Raw genomic sequence first — 12009 nt, 5'->3', positions numbered from 1 at the left:
CCGCCCTAACCACTACACCCCACTCCCCTCCCAGAGCTGGGAACAGAACCCAGGCATCTGGACTCCCAGTCCTGAGTCCCCCTCCCCCGAAGGACCAAGGAGTGGGGGGTGGTGCTGGATCCGGCTGCGCAGTCCCTGCCCAGGTTGGCCATGGGTCTGATGTAGCCGTGGGTGCTGTACCCACCTGGGAAAGGGGGCTCGCTTCCTGGGTCACCCACCCGTGTGCTGTGACCCTCCCCTGCCTGCGGGGGTCCAACTAATAGGCAGGGGCACCACGCTGGCCTACAGCGTGACCCACCCTCTTGGGACTGGCGCTGCCCTTCAAACAGGGCCCCTGCTCCTTGCCTTGGGGATGACCCTCTTGGGGTGCCCACCCCAGCATTTGGAGCAGCTGGGCGAGGAGGAAACTCAGGGCAACTCGGGTCAGGTTCTGGGGAGGGTCCCAAGGGCAGATCCTCGCCACAGCAGGCTGGAACCTGTCCTAGGCAGCTGGGGGGGGCAGGAAGTGTGGAACTGGGGCTCACCCTACTCCCTTAGGGCTTTGAGGCTCCCCCATTATTCCTGGGGGGGGTCTGCCTCTAGCCGACGGGGAGGGGGCCAGGGAGAGGGCACTGGCCCGGGACCCGTGTTCACTGCTTGGACGCCCTTTGACCCCTGACCCACAGGGCTGCCCCAGATGTCACCCCCTGGGGGGGCGGAGTTAATGCCCCACACATAGTGCAACAGCCCTGAAGGGGTTAACTGGGCCCAGCCTGGAGCCAGGTGTTTCCAAATTAACCCGTTGGTGGCTGCTGCACTGTATTGAGTAGGGCCCTACCAAATTCACCGTCCATTTTGGTTCATTTCATGGTCATAGGATTTTAAAAATTGTAAATGTCATGATTTCAGCTGTTTACATCTGAAATTTCAGGGTGTTGTGACTGTAGAGGGCCTGACCCAAAAAGCAGTTGTGGGGGGGGAGGTCACAAGGTTATTGTAGGGGGGGTTGCAGCATTGCCACTCTTCCTTCTGCGCTGCTGCTGGCTGCCGTCCGAGCTGGGCGGCTGGAGAGCGGTGGCTGATGGCGTCTCTGGAGCCCGCTAGCCCAAGCAAGGGTGTATGACAACCAGGGCAAAAAACTGCAGGGGGGGAGGTATATGGGGGAACCACGCCTTCCCAGCAACCTGCTAGCAGGCTGGGCTGTGGGGAGAGTGGGGTACTGGGGGCATCACACGCCCCAGGGGCCAGAATAACCAAACCCTCTGCCTGCGGATCCTCCACCGCAGAGACTGCCCAAAGGCCACGGGTGAGGCAGGAGGTGGCCTTGAGCCAGACTTGGGCAAGGCCTCTGTGGTGGGGGAGCAGGAGGAGCCGGGGCGGGGGTGGGGGCTGTATTTCTCTCATCACAAATTAACGAGGCAACCCACAAACCCAACATGCTGGTGGCCTCAGTGGGCAGCCGTTGGCAGCAGGAGGCTACTGGGAAAGGGTAAGGACTCCTTCTCCAGCTCCCCTGCTCTGTAGTGTTATGGGGCGTCCCCAGCTCACTCCCCCCACCCCCAAATCTGCAGTGTGTGGCAGGGGCTGCCCCATACCTGGCCCGGCCCGGCCCTGCAGTGTGTCTCCCTGCCGGCACCCTACCTGAGCAGCCACACCTCTATCTTCTCCCCCCCCAGGAAGCAGCTGGTGTTTTATTTCTCCTCTGCGTTTCCTGCTGGGCCCAGTGCCCTCCTGGGTCTGTGGCCAGCTCACACCTCTTGTCTGTTCCAGGAGCCTGGCCTTGCCGGGCATGCCCGAGCCCTGCTGGGGAGCACCGTGTGAAGGAAGGCCAGGAGCTAACTGCACCCCCAGAGTGGCGTGTTCCCCCCGGTGGCCCTTGGAGCTGCCCCGGAGCTCAGCCCAGGATGGCCATGCAGAACCTCTTGCAGCCGGAGTACCAGCCGGAGCCAGTGCCTCCCGCGGGCAGCTTGCCCGGCCTGACCAGCATGGTGCACTCCTTCCTGGGGCTGGTACAGCCAAATGCCTTCCCAGCCGGTAAGAGCATGGTGTGGGCATCCCCAGGCTGCTGCCCCTCCTCCTCTCTCTGGGTTTCCCAGTGTGGGGCAGGGCAAGTGGCTGCGGCTCCGAGGCATTGATGTGTGGGGCAGGGAAGGGTCAGATCTAGGTTACTTGGGTCCCTTCAGGATCCCGTTTGAAGAGCTGTTTTCAGCACCATCCACACATGTTCTCCCTCCACTCCCTGCCCTGAATGTCCCCCAGGCCCTGTGTGCAACCCCAGATCTGTGTCTGCCACCCTGGCATTTGCTGCTCAGTGCTCTGCAGCTCGTTAGCCGAACGCATTATCACAGGAGGCAGCATGGCCCCATGCCCGGGACCCCAGGCTGGGGGGCAGGACTCCTGGATTCTATGCCTGGCTTGCTGGCTCTCACTTGCTGCCTGAGCTTGGGCTGGTCATGCCCCTGCCTGTGCCTCAGTTTCCCCACCATTCAGATGGGATTGTGATGCATGTGTGCAAAGCGCCCTGAGATCTATGGAGCGCGTGGAGCCTGCTGCAGGCTGAGCCCGAAGGCAGCGCGGGCTGGCAGTTCTGCATGGGGAGTGGCGCAATGCGGAGTGTAACAGACGGAAGGGCTGTGGTGTGGGTTACAGCATCCCGCGGGAGGGATGTGCAGCCTGGTGGGGCTTGTTAAAGTGAACCAGTTACCACTGCCTCTTGGAGGGGACGTGGGGTGGGGGAGTCCCGAGGGATGGGAATGAAGGGAGGCTGGCAGGAGGCCATGACAGGGGCCAGTGGGGAAAGATTTGGGGTAGGGGACAAAGGGGGCACTGGGGATGGGGTCATTGATGGGAGGTGAGGCAGAGACCCAGCTGGGGCAGAGGATGCATCTCAGTGAGACTCGTCTCCCTGCTGAGCCCTCCGCCCCTCGTTATCCGTGAGGCCGTGGGGGAGTCCCAGGAGGTGCTGTTCCCTGGAGGCAGCGAGCTGCGCTCAGCCTCAGGAGTGTTGCATTGGGGGTGGGTTTGTGATGCAGCCTAGTTTTGGGGGAGCCATTTCAAAGGGCAGGAGAGTTCGCTCTGCCTTCGTTTACCTGGCCAGAGCCGGTTCTGCGGCAGATTTGCTCTGTGGGAGCTGGGCCCTGGCGTTGAGCTGAGAGTCCTGAAAGCAGGGGGTGGCCTGCGCACTGTTTGTGACCACGTCAGTGGTGCATATAGTGTGAATAAATGGGTTGCACAACAAATATACCCAGACTTCATGTCACCGATTTCACCTGCAAGGCCTCGAGACCCGCTCTCCCTTGGCGGGGGCTCTGTAAAGCACTCTGGGACTCAGTCTGAATGAAAGACTGGCCCCAAACCCTCCATCATGAGTGGGGCCTGCGGGCTGGGGCCCTAGAGCCGGGTTGCGCGGACACCTCCTGCAGCCCCGCGCTGTCGCTGGCATCTGGCCCTGAGGGGTGAGTTGTGTTGTGCTCTGGGTCAGAGCAGTGTGTCTACACGGGGCATGATCAGGGGCCTTCCTCGTATTCTCAGGATTTGTATGTGACAGTTTATTGTCCATTACAAGGAAAAAGGGGTGAACAGGGAGGGGGCAAAGTTTGCAGACGATACAAAGCTACTCCAGACAGTTAAATCCAAAGCAGACTGCGAAGAGGTACAAAGGGATCTCACTAAACTGGGTGACTGGGCAACAAGATGTATGCAGCGGGTGGAAGCTGGGTGGGTCCCAGGATATTAGAGACACCAGGTCGGTGAGGTAATATCTTTTACTGGACCAGGTTCTATTGTGATTCACCAACCGAAGGTGCAATAAAAGCTGTGACCTAACCACCTTGTCCCTCGGCAGCAGAACGGCATCGGCAGATGAAATTCAATGTTGATAAACACACACAAAATCCCCACTATAAGTACAAAATTGTGGGATCTAAATAAGCTCAAGAGAGACATCTCAGCGTCATCGTGGATCGTTCTCTGATAAACATCCACTCAATGCGCAGCTTCCTTCAAAAAAGCAACCAGCATGTTAGGAACTATTAGGAAAGGGATAGATCAAAAACCAGAAAATATCGTAATGCCACTGTAGAAATCCAGGACACGCCTACACCATGAACACTGCGTGCAGTTCTGGTGGTCCCGTCTCAAAAACGATACATTAGAATTGGAAAAAGTACGGAGCAGGGCAACAAAAGTGATTAGGGGCTGGAACAGCTTCCATATGTGGGGAGATTAATGAGAATGGGGCTGTTCATCTTGGCAAAGAGACGACTAAGGGGGTGTGTGATCGAGGGCTATAAAATCGTGACTGGGGTGGAGCCAGTAACCAGGGAAGTGTTATTTACCCCTTCACGTAACACAAACCAGGGTCACCGCATGGAATGAACAAGCAGCAGGTTTAAAACAAACACAAGAAAGTACTTCTGAGCAGTCAGCCCATGGAACTCGTTACTAGGGGATGTTGTGAAGGTCAAAATTATAACTGGGTTCAGAAAAGAACTAGATCAGTTCCTGTAGGACAGGTCCAGCAATGGCTATTAGCCAGGATGGACAGGGACGCAACCCCATGATCTGGGTGTCCCTAGCCTCTGTTTGCCAGAAGCTGGGAGGGAACGACAGAGGATGGGTCACCCGATGATTCCCTGTTCTGTTCAGTCCCTCTGGGGTACCTGGCACTGGCCACTGTTGGCAGACAGGACCCTGGGCTAGATGGACCTTGGATCTGACCCAGTCTGGCTGTTCTTATGTCCCATGAGGCTTGTTTCATCCCATCATCCAGCTGCTTTTGGTGACCCAGCGGTGCTATTTTCCAAGCGCGCTCTGGCCGAGATCCTGGGCTAGAGACACTGTTGGTGTGACTCAGTCTGGCCATTCTTCCGTTCTCCCCTGGCAGCTGCCAGGATTGGGCTCCTCTCTGCAGAGCCTGAAATGAGTTTGTGAGTCAGTAGCGGGTGGGGTCCTGAGGGGAGCACCCAGACCGGCTCTGTCATAGACTCATAGAATCTCAGGGTTGGAAGGGACCTCAGGAGGTCATCTAGTCCAACCCCCTGCTCAAAGCAGGACCCATCCCCAATTTTTGCCCCAGATCCCTAAATGGCCCCCTCGAGGATTGAGCTCACAACCCTGGGTTTAGCAGGCCAATGCTCAAACCACTGAGCTATCCCTCCCTCTGTCCCTTGCTGACTTGGCGAGCCAGCTGGAAGGAGCTGGGAATCCTTCATCTCCGAGTGCAGGACTCTCCGGTTTGCTTTGAGCCACTGCAGGAAGATCTGCGTGGTGACAGCCTACCAGCCCCTGTTAAAGCACAGACCTGGGAGCCAGGACTCCTGGGTCCCATGCCACACTCACTCTGCGGGCTGGGGCGAGTCGCATGGGGCCGATTTTTCCAAAGTGTCCACTGAATTTGGGGCCCCTGGGGAGCTGCAGAGCTCACAGCGCCAGCGGGTCCTGCTGGCCAGAGATGGGTTTGTGGGGCCCAGCCCCTCTGAGAGTCAGGCCCCTTTGTTAGGGGTCTCAGCTTGAGCACCCGAGGTCAGTGAAAACTCTGGCTTTGGGCTCTCTGTGCCTCGGTTTCTCTGCTCTGTAAAACGAGGATAATGAGTCTTCCCCATTTGTAATGCACGCAGATGTGGGCCAGTGCTGGAGAGGGGTGACCTGTGTCTAGTGTGGGTTGTGGGAAAGCCAGAGGGTGCAGGCAGGTTGCTGATTCTTCCCTGTGAGCCAGTGCCCAGGGGGTGCTGGAGGGACCATCTCTCAAAGGAGCCATACGACCAAGGTCCTGGCTGCTTCTGGTGAGCTAAGACCCTAGAGCGAGTAGCCCTGGTGTCTGCCCAGACTGGTCCTTCTGCACCAACCACAGGAGACGCTTTCGCTTCCGGCTGCAGGGTGCTGCTAAACAGCTGCCATGTTCCGCCCCCAGGGTGCCTGCACCTCACTGGCAGGTGAGGCAATCATGACACACAGTTCGGAAAGTGCTCTGGTTCCGCTAAACCACATAACCCCTGACCCAATCTGGACCGGTTCCCCTGCTTTTTTCAAGGGCCTGAGGTGCTTTTGTTTGCTCCCTTTTCCTCCCCTGAGCTTGTGTTTCCTTGTCACTCCTTTGGACCTCCTGTTTGTTTTGTAGTTTGCAAACAAGCCATCTGGTTCTTGGCAGTGACCTGACTTGTTTGATTTCATGGTTTGTTTCCAGCTGCCGCACAGGTGTGACGGTGTGGGGCTGTGCCCTGGAGAGCTTGCCAAATACACAGTGGGTCGGAGGGCAGGGAGATAAGTGGGGCTCTGGGGTGATGCAAGGGGAAAGCAGGACATGGGAAGGAAACCAGTCCCAGCTGGAAAGGGAGGAGTTCATGCAGTTTGGAATTAGAGCTGTGGGTTTGCCAGGCCTGGCTGGATGCTGGAAATGCACTCGCGAGAGAACATCCTCTGGATATGCCCCAGCAGGATGGTGTCCCTGGTGCCCACTGGGGTGGGGTGAGCCCGGCCCATGTCTGCACATCAACCCCTGGGAAAGAGACTGTCAGCTGAGGTGCTCACAGCCCAGTGTGGCCGGGGGACGTGATCCCCACTGCAGTCCTGTGATCTCTGCTTTCCACAGGGACAGATGGCACCCCCAGTCCCTGCACCCCGTACACTGCACTGGGTCAGCACTGACTGCGAGGGGAGAGCGCCCCCTGCTGAGCCCCACCCCACTCCCTGCAGCACAGCGCCCCCTATCCTTGCACTAGGGTCAGCGCTGACTGCGAGGGGAGAGCGCCCCCTACTGAGCCCCATCCCACTCCCTGCAGCACCAGCCTTTTGCTCAGCAGTGTCCCTTCCACACAAACCCTTCTGCCCTCGAGCTCCGGGTCGTGAGGAGGGAGGGGCCGGGGTGACCAGGACCCAGGAGGGAGAAGTGAGAGCACCAGGGAGCAGGGGGCCCTCCTGCTGGAGAGGGGGACCTGGGCTGAGGATCGCTGGGGGAGGCAGTGCTGCCATGGCTCGGGGCTCTGTGCCGTGGATCCTGGGCAGCCTGACCCAGCTGACCCGGACCAGCCATGGGCGTTTAGTGCAGTGTTGACGTAACCAGGGATTGTCCCTGAAAGTCCTGCTCCAGTGTGACGCAGCAGGGAGGGGGGAGTGTTGAGCTGGGAATGTGGCAGGGGGGTTTCACTGGGGATGGGAGACCTGAGAGCCTGTACCCTGAGCCAGGAGGGGGAGGGGGAGGTAACACCTCTGCCGGGAAACTGGACAAAGGCTGCAGGAGAGAGCCTGCTGGGGGGGTTTTGTTTTCAGTTTGGTGCTGGGTGGTGGAACGCAGCGAACCCCAGGGCTGGGGTCTGAGCTCCCTGCCCCCCAGAAGGACTGGACTGAGGGGTCATAGAATCATAGAATCATAGAATATCAGGGTTGGAAGGGACCCCAGCAGGTCATCTAGTCCAACCCCCTGCTCGAAGCAGGACCAATTCCCAGTTAAATCATCCCAGCCAGGGCTTTGTCAAGCCTGACCTTAAAAACCTCTAAGGAAGGAGATTCTACCACCTCCCTAGGTAACGCATTCCAGTGTTTCACCACCCTCTTAGTGAAAAAGTTTTTCCTAATATCCAATCTAAACCTCCCCCATTGCAACTTGAGACCATTACTCCTCGTTCTGTCATCTGCTACCATTGAGAACAGTCTAGAGCCATCCTCTTTGGAACCCCCTTTCAGGTAGTTGAAAGCAGCTATCAAATCCCCCCTCATTCTTCTCTTCTGCAGACTAAACAATCCCAGCTCCCTCAGCCTCTCCTCATAAGTCATGTGCTCTAGACCCCTAATCATTTTTGTTGCCCTTCGCTGGACTCTCTCCAATTTATCCACATCCTTCTTGTAGTGTGGGGCCCAAAACTGGACACAGTACTCCAGATGAGGCCTCACCAGTGTCGAATAGAGGGGAACGATCACGTCCCTCGATCTGCTGGCTATGCCCCTACTTATACATCCCAAAATGCCATTGGCCTTCTTGGCAACAAGGGCACACTGTTGACTCATATCCAGCTTCTCGTCCACTGTCACCCCTAGGTCCTTTTCCGCAGAACTGCTGCCTAGCCATTCGGTCCCTAGTCTGTAGCGGTGCATTGGATTCTTCCATCCTAAGTGCAGGACCCTGCACTTATCCTTATTGAACCTCATCAGATTTCTTTTGGCCCAATCCTCCAATTTGTCTAGGTCCTTCTGTATCCTATCCCTCCCCTCCAGCGTATCTACCACTCCTCCCAGTTTAGTATCATCCGCAAATTTGCTGAGAGTGCAATCCACACCATCCTCCAGATCATTTATGAAGATATTGAACAAAACCGGCCCCAGGACCGACCCCTGGGGCACTCCACTTGACACCGGCTGCCAACTAGACATGGAGCCATTTATCACTACCCGTTGAGCCCGACAATCTAGCCAGCTTTCTACCCACCTTATAGTGCATTCATCCAGCCCATACTTCTTTAACTTGCTGACAAGAATGCTGTGGGAGACCGTGTCAAAAGCTTTGCTAAAGTCAAGAAACAATACATCCACTGCTTTCCCTTCATCCACAGAACCAGTAATCTCATCATAAAAGGCGATTAGATTAGTCAGGCATGACCTTCCCTTGGTGAATCCATGCTGACTGTTCCTGATCACTTTCCTCTCATGTAAGTGCTTCAGGATTGATTCTTTGAGGACCTGCTCCATGATTTTTCCAGGGACTGAGGTGAGGCTGACTGGCCTGTAGTTCCCAGGATCCTCCTTCTTCCCTTTTTTAAAGATTGGCACTACATTAGCCTTTTTCCAGTCATCCGGGACTTCCCCCGTTCGCCACGAGTTTTCAAAGATAATGGCCAAGGGCTCTGCAATCACAGCCGCCAATTCCTTCAGCACTCTCGGATGTAACTCGTCCGGCCCCATGGACTTGTGCACGTCCAGCTTTTCTAAATAGTCCCTAACCACCTCTATCTCCACAGAGGGCTGGCCATCTCTTCCCCATTCTGTGATGCCCAGCGCAGCAGTCTGGGAGCTGACCTTGTTAGTGAAAACAGAGGCAAAAAAAGCATTGGGTCCTGGTTGTACCCACAAGCTCTGTTTTGGACTGTGTTCCTATTGTCCGATAAACCTTCTGTTTTACTGCCTGGCTGAGAGTCTCAGTGAATCCCAGGAAGAGGGGTGCAGGGCCCGGACTCCCCCACACTCGGTGACAACTGGTGGCAGAGGTGGGATCTACTGCACCCCGTGAACGGCGCTTTCTGGAGTAAGTGACTGGGGAGCAGTAAAACGAAGGGGGATTGACGGGGACCAGTCGTGCTGAAGATTCAGAGAGAGACGGTTTCAGGGGGCGGGTAAACCCTGGGAGTGTGTGACCCGAGAGAAGGACTTTTGCAGTAACAGGGTCCCCCGGGGGATTGCAGCAAGCGGTCCCGGGGCGGAGAAGTCTGCAGCTCGACCCTGGCAAAGAGGGGGTGACCTCAAGAAGGACTGGCACACGAGGGGTTCTTCCTGGAAACCGTGGACAGCTGCCCAGGCCTGCGAGTGGCCAGCAGGGAGACATACGCTAAACGCCTTAAGAGCGACCTGGTGGAGCTGTGCAGGCAGAGGGGGCTGCGCATTGGGAGGTCCACCAAGGAACAGCTGATTGCCCAGTTGGAGGAGAGGGATCGCTTGGATGACCCGATCCCTGCCCCTGAGGGAAGGCGCCCGGTGGATGCAGCGTGGGCCCTGGGGCCTGACTGGGCTGGGAGGGGTCAGACTGCTGCCGAGGACATCGCGAGACCTTTCCTACCTAGGCCTGGGGGAGGGGTTGGGGGAAGCCCAGCGAATACCGAGGGCACCCTGACCCCGGCAGCCAGCAGGGGATCCTCCCGGTGGAGGTCCTCATCCCTGGAGAGGAGGCGGCTGGAATGAGAGAGGGAGATGAAATTGCGGGAGCTGGAGGATCATGAAAAACAGCATCAGCATGAGAAGTTTCGGCAACTTGAGCTGGAGGAGAAGGAGAAGCAATGTCAGCATGAGCTGGAGCTGGCCAGGCTGAGGAGCAGTGGGGCCCCGGCTGCGGTGAGTGAGGGGGGACCCAAGGCTGCAAGGAGCTTTGATAAGTGCTTCCTGGCCCAGCGGAAGGAGGGGGAGGACATAGATAGCTTCCTGACGGCCTTTGAGAATGCCTGCGAGATGCACAGGGTTGACCCTGCAGACAGGCTCCAGTTCCTCACCCCCTTACTGGACCCCAAAGCCGTGGAGGTGTACAGCCGAATGACAGGGGCGGAGGCAGGGGACTATGAACTGTTCAAACAGGCCCTGCTCCGTGAGTTTGGGCTGGCCCCCGAGATGTACCGGAGAAGGTTCCGGAGTCAGCGTAAAACGCCTGAGGTCACCTACCTACAACTGGCCAACCGGATGCAGGGATATGCCCGCAAGTGGACAGCGGGGGCCCAAGCTAAAGAGGACCTGCTGGACCTGATCGTACTGGAGCACCTGTATGAACAGTGCCCTGCCGACCTGAGGCTGTGGCTGGTGGACAAAAAGCTCGAGAACCCGCAGCACGCAGGGCAGCTGGCCAACGAGTTTGTGAACAGTCGGTCAGGGGGTAGCCGGGAGGAGTCCCAAAAGAACAGGCCCCCCACGATGCAGAGAGAGAGTCACCATGGGGCCTCCCAGCGGGGAAATAGGGAGAACCCCCTCCAAAGGGGAACGCCTGGCGTCAGGACCATCTGACCCGCTTGAGGGGACCAACGTGACCTGAGCTGCTATCACTGTGGCCAGAGAGGCCATGCATGGACCCAGTGCCCCAGGCTCAGGGACAGACTGAGCAGACCCAACCTACCCAGTGTTAACTGGGTAGGGACCCAGCTGGACGAGGGGCAGACGGCCCAGGGAAGGGCGGCTGCCAGCTTACCACCTGCTCAGGAGGGAAGAGTATACCAGGCCAGCTCCGCCAGAGGGCTGGAGGCTCTGGACTCAGGGTGCTCGGTTTACAGGGTGGGCGCGGGGCTGTCTCTCCAGAGAGAGTGCCTTGTTCCCCTGGGGGTGGATGGGAGGAAGGTCAGTGGATACTGGGATACGGGTGCAGAGGTGACACTGGCCCGGCCCGAGGTGGTGGCCCCAGATCATGTGGTGCCCGACACCTACCTGACCCTGACGGGGGTGGGTGGGACCCCATTCAAGGTGCCTGTGGTGAGGGTACACCTGAAATGGGGGGCCAAGGAGGGCCCCAAGGATGTGGGGGTGCACCACCATTTACCCACTGAGGTGTTGATGGGAGGGAGCTAGAGGACTGGCCAAGCAACCCCCAGAACGCCTTGGTCATGACCTGTAGCCAGAGCCGGCAAGAGGCACTGCACCCCGACCTCGGGGAGGGTACCACACCGGAGGCGCTGGACCCTACCCTGGTGGGGAGGGAGCACCGAGGAGCACGGCTCAGAGAGGCTGTGGCCTCAAACCCAGCCAGTGAGAGGGAGCCGGTCCCCATCCCTTCCCCAGCCACAGAGTTCCAGGCCGAGTTGAGGAAAGATCCCTCCTTGTGGAAGCTCAGGGACCTGGCTGACCTCAGTGTGGGACGGACCATGAGGAGAGGCTGCCAGGAGAGGTTCCTGTGGGAGAAGGGGTTCCTGTACCGAGAATGGGCTCCCCCAGGGGAAGGGGAGTCCTGTGGGATCAGGAGGCAGCTGGTGGTCCCCCAGAAGTATCGCCGCAAGCTCCTGTACCTGGCCCATGACATCCCCCTCGCAGGGCACCAGGGAATCCGGCGCACCTGGCAGAGGTTGCTACAGAACTTTTACTGGCCCGGGGTCTTTACCACTGTCCGGCAGTATTGCCAATCCTGTGACCCCTGTCAGAGGGTGGGGAAGGCCCGGGACAAGGGGAAAGCGGCTTTGAGACCTTTTCCCATCATAGAGGAGCCTTTCCAGAAGGTGGCCATGGATATAGTGGGACTTCTCAGCAAGACGACCCGGTCGGGGAAGAAATACATTCTGGTGGTGGTAGATTTTGCCACCCGCTACCCCGAGGCAGTGCCCTTAGCTTCCGTTGAAGCCAACACCGTGGCGGATGCGCTCC

The 12009-nt window shown here is 58.1% G+C and overlaps 1 protein-coding gene across 1 annotated transcript in view; it reads left to right on the top strand.

The window, feature by feature from the left end:
- The first annotated feature begins 352 nt into the window (after positions 1 to 352).
- The window catches only part of LOC141991363 (prominin-1-A-like), a 38401-nt gene continuing 26744 nt past the window's right edge, over positions 353 to 12009 (top strand). The window contains exons 1-2 of the mRNA XM_074959657.1: positions 353 to 422; positions 1750 to 2013. Coding sequence (XP_074815758.1) covers positions 353 to 422; positions 1750 to 2013 — 334 coding nt within the window. The remainder of the gene's footprint in view (positions 423 to 1749; positions 2014 to 12009) is intronic.

This window comes from Natator depressus, chromosome 7 (genome assembly GCF_965152275.1).
Source record: "Natator depressus isolate rNatDep1 chromosome 7, rNatDep2.hap1, whole genome shotgun sequence".
In the NCBI taxonomy this organism is placed as follows: Eukaryota; Metazoa; Chordata; order Testudines; family Cheloniidae; genus Natator; species Natator depressus.
Note: the sequence above shows the minus strand (reverse complement) of the source record. Positions and strands in the feature narration are given on the sequence as shown.